This window comes from Falco punctatus (assembly GCF_963210335.1).
Source record: "Falco punctatus genome assembly, chromosome: 9".
Taxonomy (NCBI): Eukaryota; Metazoa; Chordata; class Aves; order Falconiformes; family Falconidae; genus Falco; species Falco punctatus.
In genome coordinates, this window is record NC_137589.1 from 47,941,791 (window position 1) to 47,967,610 (window position 25,820).

Here is a 25,820-nt window from a genome sequence, read left to right on the forward strand (position 1 = left end):
GCGCGGCTGGGACGCCGGAGCTTTCATCCCCGCCGCCGCGGTCCCCCGGCGCCTCAGCACCCCCACCCGTGCGCACCCCCCTGGGCTTGGGGCGGGGGGGGGGCCCTCTGAGGGCCACGTCTGATGGCCACGTCCCTGATGTGATGGCCACGTCCCTGCTGATGGCCACATTGCGGGGCGGCGGGGGCGGGTAGCGCTGGGATGTGGGGTCCCTTTGTAAGCAGTAAGGCCATCAAGCGAGGCCAACTACATCAGGCTCATCCTGCCCCCCCCCTCCCCCCCCCCCCCCCCAATCACAAGTGTTTTCCTAAAGGGGACAGCCACTCTGAGCGGCCGTGAGCTTGGCAGCATCCCTATGTGTGGAGTCCCCTCTAGGTGCCAGGTGGGACAAGTGACATCAAATCCCAAAACCAGGGATGCCCCGTGGACACCCCAGTGGTGCCGACCGCCACGTCTGGCAGGGATCCCCGGTCATCACCCCTGGCATCCCTGTGTGCCGCAGGGATGCTGGGGGCTGCGCGAGGGGGGTGCTGAAGGCAGACAGCATTGCAAAATCCAGCCATCCGATCACCAGCCCCACGCTTCGGACACAGACCTGTGACCTTGGCACAAGCACGGTGACATGGTGCGCGATGGTACCCGCTGTCCGGGATCCCACTGGCCGACATGTGCTGCCTTTTCAGTCCCCAATCCTCAGCGGCGGAATTCCCGCGGCCGGTGCCCTGCCACCAGGCTGGGCTCTGCCCCAGCCGATGCCGCTCGCAGCGGGAGCCCCGTTAGAGCGTCGGCAGTGCCCTGGCAGGCTGTCAGCCTGCTCCGTGGCTTTCCAAGGTTTGCCAAGAGCAAGCAGCCGGGGGTGCAGCGTGCCGGGGACACCGGGCTGGGCTTTGGCAGAGCTGCCACCTGCCTGCAGGTCTCACTGCCACCAAGACTGGCAGGAAGGTGCAGGCAGAGGTGGGTGACAGCGTGGCATGGGGCCAGCCATGGGGACAATGCTCTTTGCAGCCCTGTTATCTGCCTCCAGCAGAATAGATATCTCTCAGAATTGTCTTTCTTCCTTAATTTCCTTGGCCTTTCACTCCTGCCAGCTGTCCACGATTTTACTTTCAAAGGAAAGACCCTGAATTTCCTTAGCTCTCTAATTTGCTGGAGCTCTGTACTCATAAATTGCTTCTCAATTTTAAAGTGCACCTCTGGGACCAGCAAGTGCACCAGGCAATGATGTTGGGATAACTGGGGCAAGTGCCTGTGCCAGGGCCACTAACCACTTCTTTAAGCTGCTGCTTTTTGCCTTGCAGGAACATGGGTTTAGAGGGTTACTGGGATGGATACTGGGCCAAACCAAAGGGTTACTGGGACAAACTGGTCCTGTTTATGCTGATACAAATCCCTAATAAACTCAGAGATTTTTATACACCCTGAAAGAGCTGAGCTTTTTTGCCCAGCTTTGCCCCTGTACCAAGCAACAGAGAGGCCAAACTCAGTCAGTGGACAAAGTCCCTGCAAGGTCCTGTCCCTGTGTGTCACCAGACCCCGCACCTCTGGCTGTACCCAGGGGAATGGTGCCCCCGGCCGCAGGTGCCCTTGTGCAGCGTGTGGGTGTCATTGCATGGCCAGGACTTGGCACCTCCAGGGCAGGATCTGGCCAGGACCCCTCACCCACAGGGCTGGGGCAGATCCGTGGGCATCACAGCTGACCTGGTGCTGCTGGGGCCGTGCACCCTTAATGGGATGGCCAATGCTCCTGCCCCACCACAAGCTCTCCAGAGCCCTGTAGTTGCTGAGGGTTCCCCCTCCCAGTGTCAGGGCCTGGCTCCTGGTGGGAACAAGGACCATGGCAACCAGATCTGCAGTGGTGAGGATTTACAGAGCTGACCTGGACCACAGGTCCACAGTGTGGCTGTGGCCAGGAGCAACCACAAGCCGCCTGTGAAAAATGGCTGGGAACCAGCAATGGGTCTGTGTAGAGGCAAAGCAAGCAAGCGCTGGGCCAGCACAGGGGTGCTGGAGCTAGGACAGCCCTGAGCAGGAGTACGTGGGTGAGGGGGTCTGTGGGAGAGGCAGGTGGGGATGGTGGTGTGACCACCGTGCGCCTGTCCAGCCTGTGGCCATGCAGCCGGGTAAGAGCAATGGGAGCAAATGGGAGGTAACTGCGGGGGCACTGACTTGTGTCCAGGGGAGTCTGTGAGTCCTGGCAAGATAGGGAGGACAGCCCTGCCCCATGCTGCCTACCTGGGCAGGGGATGTCTGAGAGGCCAAAGAACCTCTGTGAGGATCTCATCCCTCCCCAACATCACACCCAGCCACGGGGCAGGGTCACCATCTCTTCATTTGGGAGCAAGAGGTAGGTGGGGAGGTGGAAGGGACAACGGGAGCCAGCCCTGAGTGCAGTGGGGCTGAGGGCTGTGGAGTGGGGAGCTGAGCTGGATCCTCCAGCACTGACCCATCGGGGGTGAGTGGGGCCAGCCCCAAGCTGGGACCTGCTCTACTGGGGGAGGAAGGGATGGACCCCCTGAAGCCACGCCAACCCCACCCTCAGGGCTTGCAAGACCCCACTGGATGAAGCCTGAGTAACCTGGGCCTTGCTGTGGCGAGGGGCTGGACTACAGGGCTCCAAAGGTCCCTTCCAGCCTGAATTATCCTGGGATGCCCTGATCCCATTCCCTCTCTCTGGAGCAGAGCTGGCTGCTCGCCACAAGCCCATCCTCAGCTCCAAGGGTCTGGCCTGTTGTAGACGGCTGCCAGTTCCCAACCTCCCCAAAACACAAGCTGAGGCCACATCTTTTGCTAGTGCCCCACAGCTGTCACGCTGCCTCTGCAGTATGCTGTGCCTCAGGTCCGGACTGGCAGCAGGAGCAGCTGCCGGACACCTGCCTGAGCGCAGAGCTCGGGCACTGCAGCCCCTCTCGTCTCACCTCCTGAAGGCTTCAGCCACATGGCAGCTGCTCCTATGTTCACTGTTCTACAGCTGGTTGATCACCATTCCAGGTTGGAGTCAAGAGACCAGCTCCTAACAGCTCTGCTCCATGTGCACAATTAGCACGGGTGTGCTACCAGGATGGGAAGCAACAACGCCCTGAAGGTCCGTGTAATTCTTTCTGTTTTACAAAGAACTCAAGAGCTGATCAAGGTGAAGAGCAAGGAGAGGAGCCCTGGGTGAAAGCCATAGGGAATGAGAAGATTTGCACTGACACTTACCCAGTAATGGTTTTGATGATTATTTCACCATCACGGTGCAATATGGTGCTCACAGACATCTGCCCATTTTTCTCGAGGTCTTTGATTCAGCTGGAGTGGGAAGCTATGGCAATGCTACACCACTTCCCAGCTAGCTGGAGAGAGTGGCTCTGCACTGATTAATGTGGAGAGCAATGAGAGAGTCAGGGATAGCGCAGGACCCCCCACTCTTCCCTCTACCCAGGCTGATGGGTGGGCAAGCATCTCTCCTGCCAGGCAGAGCAGCAGTCTGCCATAAAGAGCTAAGCAGATGCAAGATCCACTTGGGCAAACCCAGGTACTCTGTGACCCTCACTAGCCCACCGACCCCCTCACCAAAGTGTTCAAGCACCCAAACATTTTGCTCTCAAAAGCCTGGGACCTGGAGGAACTTTGACTTACAAGCAGGAGCTGGGGTCTTTGTAAAAACAGGCAGGTGGGCTTTGTCTGCCCTCTGCTCCCTCATGGAGAATGTGTCCAAGCAAATCACCTTCCCCGTCCACCACGCAAAAACTCCCTCCAGTGGCATTATCTTCTCTCCATCAAAACATTGTTTCAGTGGGATTATCATCCAGGTCTGAAGCACCAATGGAAGGGTCAGCTCCAAGAGCAAGAAAATGCCCATGTCCAGCACACCTGCCAGAAAGATGAGCTTTGTAGGCACCTCCAAGCTTTTATCACTGCGCACAGATCCCCAGGGGTATCAGAGCAAACCCTCCCTCATCACTGTCTGTGCAATGCACTGTCTGGCACACAGATAACATCGTTAGCTGGGTTTCTCCCTGCCTGCAGCCAAATGGTATGTTCTGAGGTCTGAGGCAGAGCAGTTCCCCCCAGGTCCTCCACAGGAGGCCAGAGAGAAGGGGGCAAGAACTCCCCTGCCAGCTTCAGCCCCACCAACGCCTTCTGTGGGGTCAAAGCAAGAGGCTCCAGAGTGATGGAGAGACCCAAATGAGCTCCTCAGCACCCTGGGGTGCATCCCACCTGGTCCCAGGGGCTGAATATGTCCTTTTCAGATAAATGATGCCCATTTCATTGCTAAATCTTCCTTCTCTGTGGGTAAAGCTTCACTCTCACAGACTTTTTTGCTCAGATGTGGTGGTGTAGAGTAGTGCTTTCCAAACTTTCTTGATTGCAGAGACTTATCAGTGAAAAACTTTTGAGCGTGCACCCCCAATACATGCATATTTATCCGTAAATTATATACAGGTACATTATAAAACATACACAGTAACAGACATTTGAAAAGGACAAGATGAAGATTAAATAAACACTAATATTAACATCTTGTTTTATTTTACTGTATTTATTAATGGTACCAAAAATACTTTCTTCCTGCATCCCAGTGGATTGTCTTGCGTACCCCCCTAGGGCACATGCACCCTGCTTTGGAGACCATTGCTTTAGAGAAAGCAGGGATCTCCCCCGACAGCCAAGCCTGGTGAAAGGGATGTACGTTTCATTTATCCCTAGTGATGCTGGTGCATTTATCCCTAGTGATGGTGACAGCAAGCTCCGCTGGTCCATATTGTGGTGTGGTCATCACTCATCGATGTCACAAGTTGGTGAAGGCTGAGCACGCAGCACACTCAGGACTTGTGGTACCGGACCCCTCCCTTCCACAGGGATTCTCCATCCTCTTTCCCTGCCTATTATCTCCAGAAGTGCACACCCAGCCAAATACTGAAGTAGCTACAACTGGCAGGAGCAGCCACGGTTTCCCTGTCCGTAGGGAAAGCAGGCAGGTGATGGATATCTCTGGCTGACCCTGCCCTGGGGACCATAGGTGGAAAGGGATGTGTAATTCCTGGTTTATTTCCAATGGAGCTGCTGTTTTTGTAAATGTCCTAAAAATTGGGTTCCCCAGCTGACCCTGCCCTGTTTGTGTGTTCTGGGAGGACCTGTTGCAGTCTCACCTGAGTGGGATAATGCACATTTTCCCATGGGAAATCCTTGGCTCCATCAGGGATGGGGGTGTTTCCAATCACAGAAAACCAGTTCCCATAATTTCTGCCCAGTAGGAGTCTTAGAGTCTTACATGTAAAGAAACCTCAACCCAGCATTCAGCCAAGGTCCGAGGAGGGTATGTTTTGCTGTGCCTGTAGGCGTATCTTCTTGCACACACTGAGCTGTAGTCACAGCATCCTTTCACACCTCATTATTTATGACAACCAGGTAACACCGTCCTGGCTTTGTGCTCTGCTGAGAGCCCCTGGACCCTTCCTGAAGGCACGTCATGAGCCAGATTAATCTGCTCTCCCACCCATGCTCCTGCCTTATCGTCACCATTTTGCATGTGGAAGCAGGTCTCTGTTCCCAGAATTAACTACTGAAACTACAAAGTTCAATCCCCTGACAATGGTTTTCCTACTTATACATATTTTATTGCATTAAGGGAAAGACATCCGGCTCTGCAGTGTCTGCAAGTCCAGCCCAGACAAGATTATCCACCACTTAACAGGAGATGCAAACAGCCGAGCATTGCTGCTGTGTTTTGCACAGTGTTTCATCTCAGAAAGGTCTCTGCTTAGGAATAAAAGCTCTTTCCAGAAAGCCTGACAAAGCCCAGGTGTAGATAAACGATTAAAAAAAATAAGACTTACCAAGGGCACCATCACATCAAAGACAGAGTGTGGACAGCCAGTACAGCTTCTCTACCCAGGCAACGCCTATTTCTTAGGAAAAATGTTCCTAGAATTACTTACTGGGAGAACTCCCATGGTCAAGCAATTAGGAATTTTACAAAATCCCCTCCTAGTCTATTCAGGTCTCCAGGGGATGTTGTGTACCATCCTTCTGCCCCAGTCCGAGGAGGTGAAGACCTTTGCAGTGCTCCACACTGGAAGGGTGGTACCTGGCTCCTGGGATGGGATGAGGCACAATTCGCCTGCCTGGGCTCGTACCTGTGCGCTGGGCTTTCTGAAGCTGGTGCTGCAAGTTCAAGCCAGCTGTGCTAGGGGCTTTGGGACACAAAGGGAGACAGTGCTGTGAATTAAGTACCCGGCCCCTGGGTCCCCAGTGGGCAATAATGGGTCTGAGCATTTGATGCATCGGTGAGGGAGAGCGAGGAACTGCCGGCTGTGCCCCCACCAGCACTGCAGGAGCCCCAGACCTGGGTGCTGGGTCACTGAGACCTTCATCCCTGCCATAGGGAGGGTGGAGGTTGCTCGGTGGCAACTCCTGAACCCTTGGTGGACATCTGTAACAGCCCGCTGTGCAGGGCTTTCCTGATGGCTCCTTTGACCTCGCTGTTTCTCAAGCTGTAGATGATGGGGTTGAGCATGGGGGTCAGCACAGCGTACAGCAGGGCGAGGACTTTGTCCATCTCCTTGGAGCTGCTGGAGTGAGGCACCAGGTATGCAATGGCACCAGCACCGAAGAACAGGGACACCACGGTCAGGTGGGAGGTGCAGGTGGTGAGGCCCCTCCATGTCCCTGCTCCCTTCTGGAGGACAGCCCTCATGATGTGAGCGTACGACATGAGAGTAAGGAGGAAAGAGCCCATCGCAATAGTCCCAGCAAAAGCATACAAGGCGGCCTTGTTGAGGGGAGCGCTGGGGCTGCAGGATGCCTTCAGCAAGAAGGGCATCTCGCAGAACAAGTGGTCGATTATGTTGGACCTGCAGAAGGGCAAGCGGGCTGTGAGGAAGGCCTGGATCAGAGACGAGAAGGAGCCGCTCAGCCACGAAAGGGCCACTAAGCAATGGCACATCTTCTTGCTCATGAGTGCTGGGTAGTGGAGGGGTTGGCAGATGGCCAGGTACCGATCATAGGCCATGGCAGCCAGGAGCACGCACTCAGACCCCCCAAAGCAAAGGAAGAAGTAGATCTGTGTGATGCAGCCCACAAAGGAGATCGTCTTCTGCGCTGAGAAGGAGTCTCTGAGGATCTTAGGGAGGGTGACAGAGGAGTAACAGATGTCCAGGAAGGAGAGGTGGCCCAGGAAGAAATACATGGGGGAGCGCAGGTGGGCATCCAGCCAGATGACAGTCATGATGAGCAAGTTCCCCAGCACTGTCACCAGGTAAATGAGTGAGAAGCACAGGCAGAGGCTCATCTGTGCTCTGTAGGCACTGGAAAATCCCAAGAGAAGGAACATGGTGGGCTTGCTGAGATTTCCCTGCTGCAGGGGTTTGGGGCTCATCTACAAGGAGAGCAGGAGGAGAGAAGGACAAGTAGAAGGTGGGTGAATGCTCACCCCTGCCATGGCGCATCACTGCTGCACGGTGGGCTGAAGCTGTGCCACTGCCCCCACGCTCCTCGCCTCGCTCCAGGGGCTCAGTGGGGAAAGCATCCATGGGGGCAGGTTGTGGGTCTCAGCCCAGGAGGTTTTGAGCCTCAAGACAACCCCCAACTCTGTGTCACCTGAAGAACACCAGAGAGAGCTGGGACCTCACCACTGCAGTCAATAAGGATCCCAGGGACATTTATCCCAGGATAAATGAGAGTGGATGAGAGCAGCTCCTCGACCCCCTCCAGGTTTCCTGGGCTGCAGCTGGAGGCTGGTCTAAAGATCCCACAAAACATGACAGGTTGGACACTGCCTGAAGAGTTGCTGCCCTTCATGGGAGCAAATTGTGTTTACACCATTAGTGAAGCTACAGAAAGATCTCCTGCTGCCCCTCTCCATCACAGATTGCAGGGCAACTCAAAAAAAAAAAAAAAAAAAAAAAAGAAAACTAATATTACCGACAAAGAAGGTGCCTGCTTGCAAATACTGCACTGTAGATGTTAGCCTCACATTCACACCTAGAAAACAATGCAAGGGAGGGACCTGTGAGAGTCTGAGAGATCACAGGAGGACCAGAAAGGCATCTGAAGGTGACTCCAAACAGGCGCAAGGGTGGAAAAGCAGAGACACCAGCCTGCAAGAAAAGGGAAAGACTCCAAATCCAACAAGAGACTGGAGCTCAGGGATAAAAGATGAGATACAGAAGTTTTCAATGTAACCTAAGACTACTGAATCCACAGAAAGAACAGTAAGGAAATGATCTGAGATGTGCACAAGCCTGTGAGAAGCTGTTGGTACAGACAGAGCTGTCACCATGTCCTTCCAGAAAGAAGTGTGGGAGCATCTGCCAGGAGCAGAGAGGAGGTGAGTGCCAGGCTGAGAAGACTTGAGCACCCTCAACGTTGCAAGCTCCCTCCAAAAGGGAACAAGGACAACCCCACCATGCTGGGGATGTGCTCCACAATGCAGAGATTCAGGGATGGGCTGTGGGTTTGTCCAGGTGCTCAACAGTTGGGGTGGGCGTTTGAGCAGGGAGGGAGGAGCAGCCAGCCCAAGGCTGGGTGCCGTGGCCAGGGCTGGGGTGCTTGGGCAACTGGGAGCCTCCACGAGCACCCTCCTCAATGCAAGGAGGCATGCCAGTGGGATGGGAGAAGCATTCAGGGATCTGATGCCAGGCTTGAATCATGAAGGGATCGGAGGTCAAAGGACGGACATGTACTCTCCATGCTGGTTTGGGTTGTGCTGGAAGAGTAGGAGCTGGTAAAGAAGGGCATAACCGCAGAGGGAAGGGAAGGGAAGGGATGGAAGCAGCTGGGGCGGGGGGAGTGGGGCTGGGGGGCGGGGAGGGGGAGCAGTATGGGTAGCAAAATACTGGTGTCTCCTCTGGCTCAGGAAGAGCAGATGGTCCATATGAAATAAACACAAGTGGTTGTGGCCTCATGCAAAGCTAGTATGGAGGAACTTGAATTCCTACATGGAGCCGTCCATGGCAGCAGGTGTTCCCAGAGGTCAGAGAAACAGCTGGTGTGACCAGAGCAGAGGCAGCAGAGGACGCAGGGGAAGAGGGTAAGAATGGGAGGTGAGGACAAAGGGGAGCACAGCACAAGACATTGAAAGGCACCATCAGAATATCTTCCTGGGTCTAAATTGCCTTGGGAACTAGGGAAAGGAAGGTCTGCCCAGACAGGGCCGGGAGCCTGTCACAGATCCCTCAGCCAGACTGGGGTGAGGACAAAGCCCCAGGAGAGAAATTCTTCCAAGAAGAGTAACTCTTTGGAGGGGCAGTGGTGGTATAAATCACAGGCTTGTCTGTAACGGTCATTCCAGATATCCTTGGATATGACATCTCACATGCCTCTTCACCGGGTCACAGTATGAAATGAGCTGATGGGTTTTTTTTGTACCTGTTCCTGTAAAACAGGCTGTTTTTAGAAGAGCTATCTGAGAAAATAACTTCAGCTAGAGTAGGCATGACTCAATGCCATTTTGCGTAAATGGGAAGATCAATAGGAGCAGATTGGTGGCTGTGGCTGTGAACAAGCAAAAATCAGGACAAGTGAGGAGAGCTGGTTACTGCAGCTGGGCAGATTTGGAAAGTCGAGCATGCAAACATAGAGGAGAGCTGGGATTTTGTGAAAGACACAGTGCAAAACCCAGCTAAAAACTCTTTCAAGCACAAAGGAGAGGCTGGTGGAGCAGGGCTTCTCCCCTAGCAAACAAGCAAGGTATATACACCAAGGAGGATATTTGGAAAGAGTGGAAAGTCTGCAAGGAAAGAAAAGAGCCTGAAAAGCTGTAAGCAAGGTCTGCCGCTGAAAGATGAAGGAACGTGGGTAGACTGTGAAAATTGCTTGTAGTGTTGTGAGATTAATATACGCCCTTCAGCCACGTATTTGGAAGGCAGGCAGTCCCGCAGCGCTTCTCGGTTCAGTGCCCTGGAAGTCAGACATCGCCCACTCCCAGTTTTCCAGGAGGACAATGACAAGTTGTGGCAAAGGTAGGGTGGTTGGTGACAACATGAGTGCACGGGGACAGAAGCATGAAGGAGGCAGGAGAGTCTTCAGAGGTTTGCTGAGTGTCAGCAGGGCTGTGGGAGGGGAGCATGGTTGTACCTGAATTCAGGAAGAATGAATGCTGCTTCTCCTGCCATGAGGATACAAAGCATCTTTGTGATGGGGGCTATGTCTGGCGGGAGAAGAGAAATCCAGCACCAGGCGTTTGCAAGGCTTTAGGGGAAAGAAAAAGAAAGAAAACTAGGTGGGCACAGAAGCTCTGGGAGTATGGAGCAGTCCGCCTACCTACAGGGTCCTTGGCTGGACATCCAGTGGTGCGGTCAGCCCAGGGTAGTCATACCCTGTAAGTGTGGCCCAGGATGCCAAACTGGCCATGGGGATAGCAGAAAGGTTTCCAGTCCATGTGGGAAAATGCTGATGCTGTGGTACCTTAGTGAGACCTCACTGGGTGGTGCATGGGCAGCGGGGAGCCCACTCAAGGAGGAGGATGCTGAGCTGGACTGCCAGGATGCCTGGAGAGAGGAGAGTCCATCGTAGAGGACATGGCACGATGTGGTCAGTCTGGAGAAGCAAAGCTAAGCAGGGAGATGGCTGCAGCATTGGGGAGCAGAGTCCTTTGCTTGAGCATGCTGCTGTAGGTAACTTTGGCATGGGAAAGCCTGCAAGATCTAGCAGGTTAAACCTGATTTCAAAAATGACTTTGACCCAGAGATCTCCTTAGATCTAATGCACCAGGGTTTTGACAAGGAACCAAGGTCTCACATTGGTGCCTTCTCAGAAGGTTTGGGGTCCAAAGTGCTCACACCATGGGGCAAAAGCAGGAGTGGTTTTGGTTCCTAGATCTGTCACCACTGAAAACTTTCCTCTTTACCTAAAATAAACCTGTTCGAAGTATAAGTAGGTGTCCAAGTGTCCATTAAACCATGCATTGATTTAATGAAGCAGAGGTGGAGAACCACATGCCTGGTTCACTTGGAAGGTGACACACAAACACAATGCAAGACCCCTGGGGAGGACCACCACCACCACCCCCCCAGCTCTCCTGCCATGCCCTGTGGCTTTCCCAGAACTGGGGGCATACCAAGGACCTAGCGTACCCAGGGCACTGCCACAGTCTGGGCTACCAGAAAACCAGCTTGGCTTCTCCGGCACCAGTTGCCTCACTGGGAGGAGGTGGGCACAGGAGGGATGAGGCATAGCAGACTGTGTCCCCCTCCCAGCAATGCCCTCTAGCCCACGAGCCAGGGAAGGAGGGGATATCAAAGGTGTTGCGTGACTGGGATGCAAGCAGCATCTTCATTTCACTTCCCAGTAACTGTAGGGGTTTGCAATTACATCTGCTGATCTGACAGTCATCAGCTGGGTGATCAGCCAGTCATTGGAAGCATCTGTTTGCCTTCCTGCTGATTAAATTGCATTTGATTTGCAATCAAATCTAACATGAGACAGGTGATCTCAAGGTAGGCTCAGGAGCAGGCGATGGGCACTGCCCCACGCAGAGCAGAGGCCAGCACCACGGTCTCGCTGTGTTTGTAGAGCTGCAGACCGGGAGCACTGATGGGAAACAGGCTGTGGCACAGGTGAGTGAGGGACACATTGCAGCCAGGCAGTGTTTGCAGTAGGGGCAGGGCTCCTGCCGTGCCGCCGGCAGGCGAGCTGCAGTGCTGTGAACTTTGAAATGTGTACCAGGTACTCATCTGGCTGCCGGGTCATGAGGGGGGCAGCGAGGACACCCACGTCTGTTGGTTGTGGGAGAGGGGCACAGAGCAGAGCTGGGCATGGGGCTGACTCCTTCCCTCCTCCATCCCACAGCTGTCCTGCCCTCAAGCACTCACCCCACACAGGTGTCGGGGACACCAGTGGTCCAGCACCTGCACAACTTACCTTGAGAATAGGCTTTCTCTCTTCACACCACCTGTGTCTGGCACCACCAGCAGTTTGGGACATCAGGATGATTTCAATATAGTCCTGAGAAGCACCTGGGAAAAGATCCTCTGTTACAGCACAGCCCATAATTGCTCTGCAGAGCCCCTCAGGCATGGCGCTTTGCGATGCTGTGGGAGCAGGGAAGTGCACTGCCAGGGAATACGGTGCGGCGAGTCCTGTGCTCAGTGCCCAGTTGTGGACATCCCCCCGAGGGGTGCTCCAGCAGCATCCCAATGAAGAGGGCCCAAAACCTCCAGGGACCAGGACTGGAGGGCAGGTCTGAAGTTGTCTTTAAACTTCTTAGCAGCTAGAGACACTGATAGGGGTGGTCCTACGGTGGAGCTGGAGTAGCCAAAGTGGCTCAGAGTCACCCGTAAGCAAGATCCCGAGTCCAGGAATGTATCAGTTTGGCTCTTCAGCACAGGAAACTGTGCTTTCCTTTTCCAGCTTGTTTTCCCCACTTTTGCACCCAAGAGTGCACCTCCTGGCTTTGCTGGATAAACCTGGTTTCTTCTAGACGAGCTCATCCAGATTTAAGAGTGAGTTAAGGGATTCTAGCAAGCATAAGGTGTGTTGCTTCTCTGAACCACTGCTCAGAGACCTTCTACCTTTCAGAAATCTGAGAATCTGGAAGGGGGGGTTCCCCCTAGATGTACCAAACTGCAAAGCTCAGGGTGGGGCCTGAGAGCATCCACATCTTTGGGGAGGGGAGAATGATGGAGATGCTGGCCAGAAACAGGAGCCCCTCTTCCTGAAGCGGCATTTCTCCCCACCCCTCCGACTCAGCACTTCTTCCCACTTCCAGCACACAGAAATGCATTTTGGAGCCTAAAGCTTCCCTCCTTCTGTTTTACCACAGCTACCTCAGCCTTTGCCTGCTCTGCCCGTGGGTGTCTGGCAGCAGCCAGCAGTGCAGGGAACAGCCAGAGGGGCAGGGGAGGGAGGGCTGAGAGCATGCTGAGACCACATGTTAGGAGGGGGCATCTTCCTTGGTATTGGCCACAATTATGTTTACTGGTGGCTAATAAAGAATAAATAATTTCTATGAGCGTTTGGTGCTCAGCTGGCCGTGTTCAGCTGGGTTCCTTGTTATCAGCCCTGTTTACATAGCCCTGTGGCCTGGGAAGCCTGGGCTGGAAGGCACCTCAGAAGTCTCCTCTGATCCTGCCCCTGCTCAGAGCAGGGCCAGTTTTAAAGGTAGATCAGGTTGCTCGGGGACTTGTTGGCCTCAGTGTGGGTACCTCCAAGGATGAGGAGGTACTTGGCCATGTTTCTAGATGTGCTCTGGCACAGGACCACTTATGATGAAGAACTTTCTCCTTTTGTCCTGCTGGAATTTGCCATGTTGCAGCCCATGCCCATTGCCCTTCCTCCTACGACTGAGCACTCCAGGAAGAGTCTGGCCACATCTTCTCCAGATCCTCCCCTGAGGCAGCAGGAGACAGCAGCCAGATGTCTCCTTCTTCTCTTCTGAAGGCTGCACCAGCCCACCTCTCAGTCTCTTTCCATACATGCTGTGCTCCAGTCCTCCACTGGACCTTCTGTGGTTTGTCAGGAGTTTGTCTTGTACTGGGGAGCCCTGAACTGGGCCCAGGTCTCCCAAAGTGGTCTCACAAGCGCTCCCTCAGGCTGATGGCTGCCCTTCACTAACCCAGACCAGGATGCATCTGCCCACCTTTGCTGCAAAGGCGCTCTGCTGACTGATGTTCTGCTTGGTGCCCATTGGATGTGCAGGGCTTTTCTTGCAATGCTGCCAACTCCCTGCAGACCCAGTCTGCCCAGTTGCATGGGATTAGCCCAGCCCAGTGACAGGACTTTGCATTTGCCTTGGCTGAATGTCAGGAGGTTTGTGCCACCCCATTCCAGGGGCTGCTGTGGCCTTTCTGAATGGCAGCTCCAACATAACAACCTGTCCCCAAAGCTTTGTTGTCTCCAAAGCCTGCACATCGTCATTGATACTGGGCATTGCTGGGACTGATGCATCTTCACACATTTCAGGACATGCTGACCTGGCAGCTTGGGAAGTCCCCAGCCACATCGCTTCCCACCTTAAGGCCACCAGACACTTCCCATCAGCTGCCTGGGGTCAGCCAGTTGTGGAGCTAGGGTATAAAACCACGTCCCGAGATGATCCAGGGTGAAAATAGCCACGTGCTTTCAACAGCTTTCAACACCTGGAGGAAGCAGGAACATCTGGAACTGGTTGCGTTTCAGGTACCAGTGCCTTGTGAAGCTGTGACCCGAAAGAGCACCTTGCTGCCCCAGAAAGAAAAGAAGTTTTTTGCTCACTTTTAATGGGTCTCAGTTGTATCATTAAAAGTTTCTGAACTTCTGCATGTTTAACTTCTGAAAAGGCTCCAGAGGGCTTGTTGTGCCACCGCAATGCCTGGGGACAGGAGCTATATTTGCCCCTTTCCAACCCAGGGAGCAAAACCAGTATGTATTCCTCTGTGGGGCTCAGACCAGTGCAGAGGTGTCTACAAGCGGTAATTGGCAATTTAGAGGTGACTTACTCCTGACCCGTGGGACTTCAACTTGTTTATGCCTGTGCTGCCGAGAGCTGATGTCTGTCACCCAAATCCCGTTGAGGGGCTGTCCCTGAGGCTGGAGGGTGGGGAAAGGCTCAGCTGGGCTGGCATCTGCTGGGTCCCACATCCAGTGATGCTTGGAGAACCCCAAGATCTCACTCTACACCATCCAAGACAGACGGACAAGACCTGATGACCACATGTCGTTGGAGTGACTCCAGCTGTGGTGACCGTACCGCTGCTGGTGACAGTGGTGCTGGCACCTGTCACATGCAAAGGGACATCCAGGAGGCTCTAACATGTTGGATGGGTACCTGGGGGCTCAGGTTTCTGGGATGGCCAAAAGCCCACCCACAGTTCCTGAGCAGCAGGTTGGACCTGGGCTGAAATCAAAACGCCATTCCTGTGACAGCCAGTGCAACCTTTAGAACCAGAGACAATCTGATACAGTTGCATTTTATTTTTAAAAGGGGAAAAAATGGAAAGTCAAGAGGATTAAGTATCACATATGGCACAGAGATTGTCTGGAAAGACCAGCTTAGCTTCACTCTGAGCACTTAAGCTGATATTAGCAAATGCAAACACTAAACAACATTACCAAGGGAAAGCCCACATGGAAGCCAGTGTGATTAAATCAATTTAAAGAAGCTGATCAGAAATAAGAGAAATGTTCTTAAACTTGCTGAAGCTGCATCCACATGAAGATAAGTGAAATGACTCCTGGTAAATTGACTGGCAACGATGTAAGACAAACAACAAAGGCACCAGAATCTGGCCCCTTGCTCCTCTGCTCTGGGGAATGACAGCTGCACTTCCATGTATTCCTTTCTTCAAAGGCCCCAGGAGCAGGAATTTAACATTAGAAAGTGTTTGACCAGGAGCCAGTCAAATTCAAGGTGAGTATTCAAAGAAAATAAGCTGATAAAGCGAAGAAACTATGCATCCACCTTGCCTGAGGAGGAGCTTTGGTGGGTCCCCAGGCTGGACCATCTCCTTTGCAAGCACTTGAGAAGGTCTGTCCTACCAATACGGATGTGCAAGTGAGTAGTAAGACAGAGGAGATGACATTTCCAGTCCAAATGGATCAGGTATGAAACTCAAGCTTTTCGCTGCAGCATGTCATCTCTGCTTAGACTCATCTTTGCTACCTCTAGTTTTCACCAGAAGACTAGGAGAAGCAAATATGCTGACTTTTAAAGAGGTTGTGTGAGGTAAAGAAACTTCAGATAAGTGGATTTACTATGCAGGGTGGGCAAATACTCAAAAAAGCAGTAGTAAGTGGCAGACCTGGTTGACGTATGGACAAATTATGTCACAGGGGAGACTGAATCCAACTTTTGCACAGGAAGATCACCCTCAGAAATACAGTTTCTGGAGGAGTCAACAAGATATGGGTGTTGGACACCCCTTGGTCAGCTGGGAAGGCTCTTTACCAAAGGACACAAGCTGCCATAGGCTAGGGAGGAAGATCCTCACTTGGATAAATGAGTGACTGAGAGAGAAAAAGGGAGGCAGATCACCCAGGGATCACGGGGGGGCTGTGGTGGGGACCCCCTGCCTGCCATGCATGGGAGGGGCTCATACCCAGGAAAGATCTGAAATTGTAGCCTTTATATATACATCCTGCTCTGGGCCACGGGGAGAAAACAGACGGGAAAAAGGAGTGGAAAATGCGGGCAGCAGAGAGAAATGATCTCACCGCTGTCTGGCAGGGTGATGCCTGCACACAGCAGGAAGGAAATATTTGGCTGGAACACGATGCGGAGACACTGGGACTCCCCGCCACACAAAGCCCTTGGCGAAGAGCATTGCTGGCAGCAGGATGTTTTCATCTCCATCAATACACGAACCCAAAACAAGCCTCAAGGCAAAGCCATATGTGGGCCCAGGGCTCTTGGGAGCGCAGCGCATGCTGAACTGTTCCAGTCCACAATGCCAGGGAGAATTCCTGCTGGAAATGCTGGGCTCTTTCCAAAGAGGGTGGAGATGATGCTAGGCTGGGAAGTCCCAGTGTGGTCCCTTGCCCTGCTGCTGCTGGGATGTGTCCAGCTCTTGTGATCCTCAAGATCAGGAGAGGCAGTTTCCCAAAAGTATTTTCCTGGTCTGTGGAAGGAGGAAAGAGAACCTGGGAACATCTCGAGGTGCTCAGCTGCTGGGATGACACCTTCCAGGGGTACTTGTTACCATCACGCAGCAGCAAGGCAGATCCTGGGATGATACGAAAACCCAGGTGACTGGCCAGGGATGGGCAAGGTGGAAAGGCCAGCACAAAGAATTTTGGAGGAAATTCCTTTTCCAGGAGAGGCACAAAATTCTTCGTACCCTGCCAGCCCTCAGTGTCTGTGAGCACTGCCCGAGCCCTGGAGATGAGCACGGATGAGGTGGCAACAGGTTACCCTGGGTGGGTTGTGGTTTCTCCTGGATGGATTTGAGAAGCTGAATAGTGCAAGAAGGGAAGGATAGAGTGGGATTTCAGAAATACAAGTTTAAAGGAAGGCAGTCTCTGGAGGCAGACGCCCACCACCACCAGATAGTCTGACTCCAGTGGGGGCTTTCTCTGTGCAGTGACCACAGGCAGCCCCACACCAGCCCTCCAGGTTTGGGTAGGGGGGATTGAGACCCTCACATTCTACCTTGTACCAGCCCTGCAGCGCTGCGGGGCTGGGAGGTCCCAAAGTGGGGTCTTGGCCCTACCTTAGCCCAAGCCTGAGCTGGTGGACGAGCGGGGCCCCAGGGGAGCAGAGGGCTACAGCTGCTGCAGGACGAGTGGAGGGAAGGTGAGCTGGATGGTGGTGGTGGCTGCAGCCCTCCAAACCACAGCCTCAATCTCTGTGGCCAAGTCCCACAACCTTTCTTCACCCAGCCCCTCATTCCCGCATGATTTCCAGCCTCACTGCTCCCTTTGCCTCACCTCTGCCTGGCCATGGTCCTGCCCCATGGGAGGCACCAGGAGCAAAAATCCTGGTGGGCTCCAAAACTGCCCTCACTTGGGTCAGCTCAGCCCAGGATCACCCCTGCCTGCTCACCATCCACAGACCCCATGAGGACAACAGAAGGGACTACATGCCCGAGCACCCCAGGTTCTCCCCAGACAGCTACACCAAGCTCTGGGGTGAGTTGGTTTATTGGCAAAAAGGAGGGATTGTGCACTGGAGGAGCAGGGGATGTGTCAGAGCCTTGGCCACTGAGCTCGGAAGGGTGGTGGAGCAGCAGCATAGAGCTTCAGAGCATAGGTCTTGCATCACTTGGCAGGAGCATCCGTCAGCCAGCCCACACCTCCTGGAAAACAGCCAGAAGAGGTGGGCTGAGTATTTGAAGTGAGGGGCCAATGGAGAGGGACAAGCAGGGCTCTCCATCAGGATCAGTGCATCCCCTTCCAGTTCCCTGCAGCTTTGTAGGGTGAGCGATCTCCAGCACTGGGTTTCTAGCTAACCCTTATGACTGGATGTGTATTGATCTGGTGGGAAGGCATGTGGCAGGGTGGGCCAACAACAACCAAACAAACAAAAAAATGTTTTGCATGGTGAGCCACCAACCCAACCAGTGTCCCAGCCCCCATGGCTAGATGAGCTCTGTAGCCATCGGTTTCAGTTCAAGTTCACCCCGAGGGTCCTTCCTGCAGAGCAGTTCCAAAGAGAATGGTCCAACCTGGGTGGGAGCTCCAGCACAGGTTCAAACAACTCAGCCCCCAGAGTAATTTAAAGAGTTCATGGTGGCCCTTGCTGGGGCACCAAGGGGGACAATTTCCAGCTGGGGACATTGCAAACGCTGTGCTGTGCTGCAGCAACTCACCTACGCTCCGTCGAGGCTGCATTCCTCTGTGAAAATAAAGAGAAAGGTTGAGTTCAGGGCTGTGGTCTGGCTAGTCCTATTTAGCACCCAAAATAGACAGCTCAGGAATGAACTTGAACAAGGCGAAAGCCACAACATGCTGAGCCAGAGCACCTCTTGCTCCCAGAGCTTTCTCCTGCCAGCTCAGACCACAAAGTGGTGGCAGTGATGGGCTGAGCTGGTCCCTGCCAGCATGTCCTGGCTCCCTGTATTGACTGAGCCAGCCCGACACGGTGCTGGGCAGTGCTCACCCTGGCTGGGCAGCATCGTGATCATCTTGTCGGTGAAGCCCTTCTCCCTTGCAAACTTCTTGAACAGCGCTGTGATTTTGGGTCTCACCTCCCGGGTTCTGCCTAAAGGCAAAGACACAGGTTAGCTCCAGGCTTTGGCCTGTCCCTGCATCTCCTGGGCACCAAGCGAGTGCACCCAGGCGAGGACAGGGTAGATGATAGTCCCTGGGAGAAGGCTGAAGGCAGTGGCGGAGGTCCTGGAGAGTGGTAGTGGCCAGGCACATGAGACATGCCTCCCAGGGGACAAGACAAAGTGGAGGTGCCGGCACTGGCACAGTGTCTCCTCCTCTCTCTGTTCCCATCCCCACCATTTCTGCCCCCCTTGCAGTAGGATCCCTGCTCTTCACCCTGTTCCACCAAGCAATTTACCCAAGGCCATGGACTCCCAACACAGTGCAGGAGCCTGACCACCAGCCTCCCCTGCCACACAGGGGACACACAGCACCCCCAGCCCCGCTCCCGCACCCCATCCAGGGCAGGGGGGCATAGTGAGGAGGGGGTCTCTCCCACAACCCTTTTGACTCCTGGCTCTCAGGACACTACGAAGCACCCCAGCACCTCCGAGCTGTTCACCCCCCGTCAGAGCACCACTGGCTACGCACTGTAGAGCCTCAGCATGCGGTAGGTCTTCCCATCCTTCACTCTGAAGGCAAGGATAATGGCATATGTCTTGCCGTTGGTATGCAGCACCTGCACTGTTTTATTGCCTCTATCTGCAAAAGGACATGGAGGAAAGCAAAAGATTAATTACCTCCTTCTGAGAACAACCGCACCGCAAAAGGGCTGTAAGAGTGAATCGGGATGGTAGGGGCCAGGGCCACCCAGCCAGCCTTCCTCCTGTGTCTCCCCCTCCTGTTTTTCCCTCTTGCTAAGGCTCCTCTGTAAGCCTGGGGGAGCCCACAGCTCACAGCAGAGCAGAGGGATGGGAGGGTGAGCATGGGAGGATCTGGGGGTGGTCACTGCAGACAGTGGAGTAACCCAGCCAGTGTCAGATGGTGGGAAACCACTCTTGCTTCATCCCTTGGGAACATCTATCCACAGCCCCTTTGCAGGATGAACCTGCTTTTCCCCAGGGTTTAAGCTTGGGCTTATCCCAGAAGGAGGGAGCAGGGGTGCCTGCCACTCCGGTAGGACACCAGCCCTGGCATGGACCAGCCCTGGGGTGCAGCTGGCAGCTGGCTGCAGAGGGATGTCCCACCCAGGACCTCAGGAGAGGCAGGCAGGCACCCTGAGGGCCACGTCCCAGGGACAAGCAGATGCTTCAGACAGGGATGACGGGAAGTGCCTCCACCCCACCCCGGGGACCAGGCTCCCCCCACTCACCAGAGCTGTAGTATTCACCCGGGATGCCTGTCGGCTTGTAGATCGCCTCTGATTTCTTACATCCCTCCGGGCTGCAAAACAGTGAAGGATGCTCCAGCTGGGGCAAAGCGACTCCTCCCTTCCCCTCCCCTGGGGATGCTGGCTCTGGGGTCGCTACCCCAGATGTGGGACCTGCTCCTCAGGGATGGGATGGTGCAGCCAGGGCAGGGTGGGGAGAGATGCCACCCTTGGAGCAATGGGTACCTGGTTTGGCAGGGGACAGCGCTAGCATCTGAGGATTGTCCCACGGGGTCACACAGCTATTCCCTTGCTCATGATCTGAGCTTCTGGGATGGGGCTGGTCCTGCTGGGGAAGCTTTAATCGTAGGGTGTTTTATCACCCTGCTGCATCCCTGCTGGGAGCAGTAGAGTGTGTCACCCTCTATGGTGGGACTGTTCCTGGCTGGTGCTGCCCTGAGCCTGCCTGGACTGCCCTGAAGAAGGGGTCCCCACGATGCAGCCTTCCCGAGCCCCTGTTTTAAACCACGGGGCTGGTGGTCCTGTCTTAGCCCTTGCCCAGATTTTTGGTGGGTGCTGGGTGGAGGCACCCAGGTGGAGACCTGCTGGTGAAGGTCCAGGGAGGTCAGTGAAGCCCACAGAGAAAAGCATTTGGCACTTACGTGGGAATTGCAAAGGAGACCTTCAGGTCACTGTCCCCCAGGACCGTGACGCTGGCCATTGCCATCTTCAGCTTGTCCTTCTTTTGGAGGTAGCCCTCAGAGTCGGAGGCCAGAGCAATGATGTGCCATTTCCCTGCAATCTGGCAGCAAGGGCAGGCTGTGAGTCCGGAGGAGCAGGCAGGGACTTTCCCCTCCTTGGGGACCAAGCCAGGACACCCTCAAGCCATGGAACACCCACACCCCCTCTGGGCACCAAAATCCCTGCTGGGGCACCTACGCTGGACCTGGGTGACTGCCCTCACCTGGGTGTGACAGTGGAGCCAGCGGTGGCTGTGGTGTCCCCAGCTGTCCCCAGGACCAAAACACCTCTCCAGTCTCCACCCTAGTCACCAGAGGCCACGCTCCCACCTTCCCTTCCCTGGGATGCTGTGGATCACCTTGCTCTTGTCCAGCCCTGCAACCCCGCGGTCCTCAGCCCTGGCACGCAGCAGGCAGAGCAGCGCCAGCCCCAGGCTCAGCCCCACGGTCCTCATCTCACGGCAGCCTCCTCCAGCTTCACCGGCGGGATGGAGAGTGGTGCCGGGGCTGGTGGCTTTATAGTGCTACGCTTCCCGCCCCCTCTGCCCACCCCGGGGCCACTGCGTGCCGAGCTGCACGGACACGAGCGGCACAACACGCTGCTGGTGTTGGCTTGGGCAAGGTGGTGGTTTTGAAGGGTGAAGTCAACCCCCGGTAAACAGCCTCCTGTCTTGCGGCAGAAGGGAAGTGCCTGCAAGCCCCGTGAAGGGCTGAGAATCAGGCTTGCAGGAGCTGTTGCACCAGTGCTGAAATTTAGGATTTTCCCTGTTTCTTCAGTTGCTTGTGAAAGAACAAAGAGAGCTTTTGTTTCCCAGCTGGCTGACAGGAGAGCTGCCGGGAGGAGCAGGGAGGTCCTTCCCGGCATGGGCCCCAGGGCAGCACTGTCACCCAGCGACCTGGCATGAAGGGGCTTGGTCACCCACCCCTCCGGCCAGGCTGGGATCTGCCCCAGGGCTGCTGCCGGGAATGTGCCTACACCCAGACACCCACACACTGCTGGCAGGAGCTGACGGCACGGTGCCCTGCAGGGTCACCCACCTCCTCTGGGGCACTCGGGGTCTGCAAAGCGGGGTGCACCCGAAGCAGGGCAGGCAGAAGGGGTCTGTGTCACTGCGGGCATGTGTCCCCTTCCACCGTGCCCTGGGTCTGGCAGGCTGCTGCGGTCAGAACCCCTGAAGGGTCCACGTTCCCTCCTCACAGCCCTGCACCTGGCTGGGCATTGAGGGAGCCCCACTCCAGGGCAGGGAGGTAGTTGGGGGGGACCAGGGGCTGCCTCCACTCTGCAGGAGGTGGAGGGGGATGGATGCCGCCTTTGGGGCTCATGGCAGCATAGTCCTGCTTTGGGCAGACGTGGGGACCAAAGAGGGTGGGAGACAGGCACGGAGGTCCTAGTCCTGCTGTGCATTTACCCTGGGCAGCCGCGGTGCAGTGCCACTGCTGCCTGGTGGCCCCACGGGAGACTGAGCTGGGAACGAGCTGTCCTGGGGACAAGCTCCAGGAGCCAGATCCTGTGCAGGCAGGGCTGGGCAGCCCGATTGCTTAACCCTCCCCACCCAGCTGGCTGTGCAAACCCCTCTCCATCCCAGCTCGATTCTCCCCTGCCCGCAGCCCTGGCGGCTGCCCCACTGCACCTTCCCCATCCTCCCCACACTGTGTGCAGCAAACAATGCAGCGAAGGAGCCCTCCAGTGCCCCCGGGGTGCTGAGAGCAAGGGCTGGATCCAGGACTGCTGGGCTCAGGGTGCCCAAGGACCCCGCAGCGCGCCTGCTCCCACCAACAAAAGCACTGAGACCTGGGGCAGCTTCTGCACCTATTTATTTAGGAGGGCGAGGCGTGATCCTGGTGTGGGGCAGCAGGGCTGGCAGAGCCTGGCCAGGGAGGATGGGAAGGGACACCATGGAATGAGGGAGCAGAGCACGATTTCCAGCAGGTCTGGAGGACACGTGGCCCTGGTGTTGGCCCCTTTAGCTGCAGGGAGGCAGGACAGACGGATGAGTAGTTATAGCAGAGGAAAGCCGATGTGACGCAGAGCCACAAGGCAGGCGAGGGGCTTCCTGGGGGGCTGCAAGTCCTTGCTCAGCCCAGGCCATGCTGGGAGGGAGACCCAGCTTCCCTGAGCCACACTCACCTGATGACCTTGGTGCAGTGATCTGTTGAAAAGCAAAGAGAGGGATGAGAATGCCATGGGCAGTGCCGTGAGCCCCCGCACAGCGTCCCTGTGCAGGGGGGCTGTGTGTGCCGCCCCGTGCCCTCCTGGCACTCACCCGACTTGGGCAGGACAGCCAGCATGTCCTTGGTCAGGCCCACGGTGGGGATGAGCTCTTTGAACCTCTGCAGGAGCTGGGGAGTCACATCCTGCTCCCTTGCTGCAGCCAGACACCCAGAGTGGGGGCTGGTGAGTGCAGGGGGACCTGGCAGCGAGCCCCACGCTGGGGGTCTGGCTCCCACAGGGCAACGATGGGACCCCAGGGAAGGGCAAAGGTGAAGCTATGGAGGTGCAGGGTGGACAACCAGCAACCCACAGCTGGCAGGAAAGGGGCACAAGCCCCTTGGATGAGCGACCCACCCCCCCAGGGATGGTATGGGGCAGCCAGTGGGGCTGGGGGTCTGCAGCTGGACTGGCACACTGCACGGGGGCTTCGGTTCCAACCACAGTCAACCAGGGATATTTTTGGTGCAAGGTTTCATTCAACCCAGAATGAATTCCCTGGGTGCCAGCACACTGGGGGCTGACGTTGGCGGCCCCAGGTAGCAGAGGGGACCCCAGCCCCTGCCTCCCGCTGGTGCCTGTATCCCTCCCCAGGGAGCCGAGGGTGTCCGTCCCCGCTCCCGACACCCACTCAAGAGCTGCAGCGCAGTTCTGGGCCGTTCCTGCCCGTTCTGCTGGAGCTGGTGCACGATGGCGTAGTGGCTGTAGTCCGTCTCCATCACATGCATGTCCTTCTTCTCTTGTGCTGCTAAAGGACCCCAGACGGTGCCTGGTTGGGCAATGCTGCACAGCCAGAGCACCCCCACGGCCCCAGCTGGGGCTCATGGCTCCGGACCCGAGCCCCAAGTTTGCCTGAGGGGGTATGAGAAGGGGAATGCTGCGCGATCCAGCAGAGCAGGTGCCCACCCGCAGCACGACCCCTTGCCAAGCAATGGAGGCAGAGGGGCCAAACCCACCTCCTGCTGCTCCCAGGCATGGGGGACCAGTGATGCCCACCCTCTGTTTCAGGGTGTCCATGGTTCCAGTCCCCCCTGCCCACACATACCCACGTAGTGCCCTGTCTGTCCACTTCGCTGGAAGAGCAGCTCAAACTTTTGGCATTTGTCCAGCCTGGAAAGGGAAAATGGAAATGGCAAAGGTGGCTGGATGCCACAGGGGAAGGCAGAGGGGTGGTGGGGGCAGGAGGCAGCCCAGCCTGCCTGTGCGACATGCCAGGATCCAGGCAGGACCAGGTGCCGTGGGGCAGTGGGTCTGTGGGGAGGATGCTCCTCACCCAGCTGTCTTGGTGGGGAGGGGAGTCCCCTGGCCCAAGCGGGATGCAGTGAGCAGGGTGGGCACTCACATAGGCCAGACAAGCTTCATGTCCAGGTCATCCTCTGGTGTGAGGCTGATGGTGATGGTGGCCGACTTCATCCCGTCCTTAATCTTCAGGAACACGGAGCAGTTGGAAGCGGCAGCTGCGATATGCCACGTCCCTGCAAACTGCCGCAGGACATCACCAGTGGGGTTGGGGAAAGCCATGGGGACCTGTCAGCCTGTGGTAGGGGACCTGCCACCCTCTGTGGGGACCTGCCACCCTCTGCGGGGACCTGCCAGCCTGTGGTGGGCGAGCTGCCACTATCTGTTGAGGACTTGTCACCCTCTGCGGAGACTTGCCAGCCTCTGTGGGGACTCGCCAGCCTAACACAGGGACCTGCCACCCCCCTGTGCGCAGAACACCCTGAGCTGCCCTGTGCCAGGAGGGTGGGCTCAGCAGCTGGCCCATGTTACCTGGGGAAGTGCTGCGTGCTTGGGGGCATCACAGCCCCTGGTGTTTGTGTCCCTGCAGTGTGGCCACCACCAGCTCTGGCCACAGCACGCAGGAGCTGGCCAGGACTACCCCAATTTTGCCCATGTCCTCCTGGGCACTGCCCTGGTACCAGCTTGGTGCTGGGACAAGGGTGCGCTGGGGGTGCCCAGTCATGCCTGGGGATGCAGCATGGGCACCCTCCCCCCGCCAGGCCCCCCAGTCCAGGCAGGTGGGCACCTTGTGCTGTTACCTTCTCAGCGCTGAAGCTCGACTGCACAGGGACCTCGGCCCCTGCCCGCAGCAGGGAGAGCAGGGCCAGCGCCAGGCTGGGCAGCGTCACCATCATCCTGGCTTGGGGGGCTGGATGCGGGCAGGAGAGGCTGCATGGATCTGCTTCTTCCTGCACCCGGCTTTATAGCCCCCGCTGCTGGCAGCACCCCCTGCCCGCCCCCACTTTATGCAACAGGTTACACAAGAGCAGGGATAACTTGTACCCGTGTTAGGTGACAGTGTTGGCCCCTTCACCCTCTAACTGCCCAGTCCTGGATGAATGAAGCCTTGTGTGAGACCCAGCCCAGAGCACGTTGGGGACTGGGTGATGCCCCGTGCCCAGCACTGTCTGGGGAGGGAAATGAGGGTGCCCCCAGTGCCCCCCACCTGGCTGTTGCCTGCTGGCCCTGGGGACTGGCAGTGCTGGGATGGATCCTGCCTCAAGGAGGAGGACGGCTGGGCCACCGTTTTAGCCCAGGGTTGAGCCACAGCCCGGTGCCCCCCAGAACGGATTGTGGCTTCCCAGGCTGCTGGCAGCAGGCACAGATCCTGATCCTGGAGGGGGTCACGGCACGGAGACCAGGTGGGTGGCTGGGGCTGAGCCACATCCAGCGCTGTTGCTCTGGTTCATGTCCATCCTTCCCCAAATCTTTGGAGACCTCCCGTGATTGCCCATCCCCATCCCCATGCTGCCAGCCTGCTCTCCAGCAGCAAAACTGAGGCAGGGAGACTGGGGCAGCCCAGGGTGCCCGAGGGGCAGGCAGCAGCAGACCCCACAGTGGGTGCCAGCCCCGGGGACCCATTCTCCCTGGATGGGGCAGGTTTGGTGGCCAGGCAGCACCGTGGCGTGGTGCTGCGAGTGCACATGGCATCCCACCCCAGCAGCCCCACCACCATGAGCTGGGATCAGCCCTGACCCCCAGCACCAGCCCAGCCCACCGCCACCAGCCATGCTTC

At 56.3% G+C, this 25,820-nt stretch overlaps 3 protein-coding genes across 4 annotated transcripts; all 3 read right to left on the reverse strand.

Annotated features, from left to right (window-relative positions):
• Window positions 1–54: 54 nt before the first annotated feature.
• On the reverse strand, window positions 55–17,425 carry LOC308069620 (olfactory receptor 1E1-like). Its single transcript, XM_080402258.1, has one exon. The coding sequence runs from the start codon at window positions 7,358–7,360 to the stop codon at window positions 6,353–6,355; it is 1,008 nt and encodes a 335-aa protein (XP_080258384.1). The 5' UTR covers window positions 7,361–17,425; the 3' UTR covers window positions 55–6,352.
• A 95-nt stretch (window positions 17,426–17,520) lies between these two features.
• Window positions 17,521–21,196, reverse strand: LCNL1 (lipocalin like 1). Its single transcript, XM_080402269.1, has 7 exons — window positions 20,955–21,196; window positions 20,518–20,657; window positions 19,859–19,929; window positions 19,138–19,248; window positions 18,497–18,598; window positions 18,207–18,232; window positions 17,521–17,693 (listed from the first exon to the last, which is right to left on the reverse strand). Exons 1-6 carry the CDS (start codon window positions 21,048–21,050, stop codon window positions 18,207–18,209), a joined length of 546 nt encoding a protein of 181 aa, XP_080258395.1. The 5' UTR covers window positions 21,051–21,196; the 3' UTR covers window positions 17,521–17,693.
• A 581-nt stretch (window positions 21,197–21,777) lies between these two features.
• Window positions 21,778–25,776, reverse strand: LOC308069626 (lipocalin-15-like). 2 transcript variants are annotated; one of them, XM_080402266.1, is made up of 6 exons: window positions 24,844–25,776; window positions 24,147–24,286; window positions 23,850–23,914; window positions 23,436–23,552; window positions 22,860–22,961; window positions 21,778–22,745 (listed from the first exon to the last, which is right to left on the reverse strand). In XM_080402266.1, exons 1-6 carry the CDS (start codon window positions 24,937–24,939, stop codon window positions 22,720–22,722), a joined length of 546 nt encoding a protein of 181 aa, XP_080258392.1. In that variant the 5' UTR covers window positions 24,940–25,776; the 3' UTR covers window positions 21,778–22,719. The 2 variants fall into 2 exon arrangements, with proteins under 2 accessions (XP_080258392.1, XP_080258391.1); XM_080402265.1 differs by having other exon boundaries at window positions 21,778–22,961.
• Window positions 25,777–25,820: the final 44 nt, after the last annotated feature.

What these genes read in the sequence shown, in the direction of transcription:
- LOC308069626 (XM_080402265.1), bottom strand. Translation starts at nt 24,939, where the DNA reads ATGATGGTGACGCTGCCCAGCCTGGCGCTGGCCCTGCTCTCCCTGCTG. An exon ending in CGAGCTTCAGCGCTGAGAAG is followed by an intron (nt 24,287 to 24,843) that starts GTAACAGCACAA and finishes GTCCTGCGGCAG; the next exon opens with TTTGCAGGGACGTGGCATAT. An exon ending in ACAGACAGGGCACTACGTGG is followed by an intron (nt 23,553 to 23,849) that starts GTATGTGTGGGC and finishes GGGGTCCTTTAG; the next exon opens with CAGCACAAGAGAAGAAGGAC.
- LOC308069620 (XM_080402258.1), bottom strand. Translation starts at nt 7,360, where the DNA reads ATGAGCCCCAAACCCCTGCAGCAGGGAAATCTCAGCAAGCCCACCATG.
- LCNL1 (XM_080402269.1), bottom strand. Translation starts at nt 21,050, where the DNA reads ATGAGGACCGTGGGGCTGAGCCTGGGGCTGGCGCTGCTCTGCCTGCTG. An exon ending in CAGGGCTGGACAAGAGCAAG is followed by an intron (nt 20,658 to 20,954) that starts GTGATCCACAGC and finishes CCTTGCTGCCAG; the next exon opens with ATTGCAGGGAAATGGCACAT. An exon ending in CACGATGCTGCCCAGCCAGG is followed by an intron (nt 18,233 to 18,496) that starts GTGAGCACTGCC and finishes TTATTTTCACAG; the next exon opens with AGGAATGCAGCCTCGACGGA.